The sequence below is a fragment of the Elephantulus edwardii genome, unplaced genomic scaffold (assembly GCF_000299155.1).
Source record: "Elephantulus edwardii isolate Elephantulus edwardi_28Jun2011 unplaced genomic scaffold, EleEdw1.0 scaffold00038, whole genome shotgun sequence".
In the NCBI taxonomy this organism is placed as follows: Eukaryota; Metazoa; Chordata; class Mammalia; order Macroscelidea; family Macroscelididae; genus Elephantulus; species Elephantulus edwardii.
In genome coordinates, this window is record NW_006399788.1 from 21517645 (window position 1) to 21520493 (window position 2849).

General features: G+C 42.8%; 1 protein-coding gene across 1 annotated transcript in view; it reads right to left on the reverse strand.

The window, feature by feature from the left end:
• Positions 1-1612: 1612 nt before the first annotated feature.
• CTSB (cathepsin B) overlaps positions 1613-2849 on the reverse strand; it is an 11755-nt gene continuing 10518 nt past the window's right edge. Inside the window, exons 8-9 of the mRNA XM_006884892.1 lie at positions 2236-2364; positions 1613-1710 (exon numbers count right to left, since the gene is read on the reverse strand). Coding sequence (XP_006884954.1) covers positions 1613-1710; positions 2236-2364 — 227 coding nt within the window. The remainder of the gene's footprint in view (positions 1711-2235; positions 2365-2849) is intronic.

Genomic DNA, 2849 nt, shown 5'->3' on the forward strand with positions numbered 1-2849 from the left:
TTACTTTAAAATACATACTAGTCACCTGGAATATGAGCCAAGATTCCGTATTTTCAAACAAGCTCCTAAATGAAACCAAACTGACTGCTCTTATGCCAATTCTGACTCATGGCAACCCCATGTATTATTGTGGGATGGGGTCCAGAGGGCTTTTCCCGTCTACAGGTTGGAATTTATTTAAAAGATGAGTTTCCTAATTTTCCTCCCCCTGCAAATGTTCACCAGGCTTTTAGAACTTATTCCTTACTTCTGATTCCTAACTTGTGAATCATGTACAAAGTAAAAACTTGCTTGTGGAAACAGCTAGCCTTAATGACGTATCTTAATAGGCTCTGGCTCCTGAAGGAAGAGCTGCGAGCCGGAGGGAAGTCTGGTCCTCGAGTAGAATGGCATCTTGGTTATGGAGTGGTTTTGCAAGCGGAATCCTCAGGTGATCTGCTATTCATTTGTGGCTGTGGTTTTTGTTTATTTTCTAAAGCACAATTAGGTTCTTAGCTCTTTAAATTTTAGAGGTAGAGTTGATTGGTTTTAAAAATATGTTTGGGACACTGAGAAGTTATAATTAGGCTATTTGTTCTACTCAGTTCAGGTGAGGCCTCTCTGGGAATAGTTGCAAGGGTTCCCAGATGCTTCCTTCTTGAGAAGAAAGCTGAATAGCTACCTTTAATACAAGTGATCTTTCTGATACCACCAGGAAGCAAACTTTAATTCGATGGAGAAAACTTTTATTGGCACAGTTATTCCTTTTGTTAAATTGATAGGTAAGCAGTGATTGGAAAAGAAAAACCAACACGACAAAAGCTGGTTTCACCACACTATTTGGGGGAGGCGAGAGGGGAGGTCAGTCAAGTCAAGATTACTCACTTTTATACCACATCAGTGGGACAGTCTAAAACTAGCATAGTTCTTCAACCTTGGAACTATTCATTCTCATGATTAGCTGAGGTGCATTAAGAATAGTATTTCTATTAAAAAGGAATCATGCTAGATGAGAAAGTTTGCAACATTTCAAAGCTCAGTAGATACGTGACAGATAGGGACCCTGGAAGAATGTGGCTTTCTTGGAAGGGCTGCCCCACCATCTCGCCTCTCAACTTACCCTAGAAATCTAATTACTTTGAGATACTATTTACATGTGGAAACTGAAATCCTATTAGGAATTATTCGTTCCATTCCTTTGGAAAATGGGAAGTGAAACACTTTAGGTCCTTGCTGTCTTGCTCCTCAGAGATCTGCTGGTTGGGGAGGGTGGAAAGGGTCACTGCAACAGGAGTTGGAGCAGCAGGCACTACATACATCACTAGTCTATGGGGAAAGGCTCACTGTGCATTTAGCAGTGGCTAATATGGTCTGTTTGTGTTGTAAAGATCTGTCCACTGAACAGGCTGGGAGGTAGTCAGGACATGGGGTTGTCTTCCTTGGGAGGCAGCTCCGTCTACACCAGAAAAGATCAACTCCCAACAGCAAATATAAAGTTTAGCCCAATCCAATCCTTCAGGTCCTGAAGCATACCAGCCACTGTTTAAAACCACTTATCTGAACTCAAAAATTAAAAGACACCCCACCTATCCCTTCATATTCCCCAACCCAAACTGGACGAGGTCACAGCTGATTAAATCCGTTTCCAGTACTGGTCAGTGCGTGGGATTCCAGCTACAATTTCTGATTCAATTCCACAGTGATCCTCTCCTCTAAGGATTTTAAAGAAGCCTGGAAAAGAAAAAAGTGCTTTTAAAGTGTGCCTTGGAATTTGACCTTTGTCAATATACTCAGATTCATTCCTAAGAGAACTTAGAGAGTAAATAACTAATCTCAATCCCCACAAGTTCCATTAGCATCTCCTATTCACTCGTTAAGACTACCTTGAAAAAAAAAAAGACTACCTTGAGCAACCTGACAAGGCAGCCACATGGATACTAGTTCCATTCTACCTCCAAACACCCTTCATGAAAGTAGTGTTAGCTGGTATAGGTATGTTCTATTGTACTAGAGAAGCTATGTGACATTGTGTCTTGGTTCCATGCCACTCTCAAGATTAGAAAAAAACAAATCCAGCAAAAGGAGACCTCAGCTTACTATAAGAGAGCACAGCTCAACTGTAGACTACAGCTTGTAGGTGGTGCATTAGGTACAATAGGGGAGGTCAAGATGTTCACTATGTTCTGGCTTAAAACGCCTTAGAAAGTGTTAGAAAAATCTTAATCCATCTTTAGCATGAAGGGAGCTTGCACTTACCATTGTCACCCCAGTCAACGTTCCAAGAGTTGGCAACCAGCCAGTAGGGGACACCATTCTCCGTTCCCCAACCCAGGATCCGGATGGCATGGCCTCCCATCATGTCTCCAGTTACATGTTGGTACACTCCTGAAAAAGGAACAACTTGGTTCAAAACAAGCCATAGTCAGTGCCCCGTCTCCTATAGCATCATGTAACTCTAGTGGTCCACCCTTCTGTTAGTCAGGAGAAACATGTTTTAGAGGGACCAATAGGCCTTATACAGGTAAAGCACTAAACCAATTATTTTCAAATTGGGTCTTAAAGAACCCTGAAGTTCATAGGCAACTCTAGGATGTCATCACACCAGCATTAGATCCATATTCCTATTGTTTATATTTTTAAAGACCCAAGACAAATAAATATTAAAATGGAATCCAGTGAAACATGTGCTCACCAGCTAGATTAAAAACATATTTATCAATAGAATCCAACTGTGTGTGTGTGTGTGTGTATAAATTCACTATGACCCCCGGGGCAGGCTGCCCTCGGCCCCCGGCTCGGGGCGAGCCGTCGCGGCCCTCTGCCCAGGGCGGGCTGCGCTTGGCCCCCGGCTCGGGGCGAACCGTCGCGGC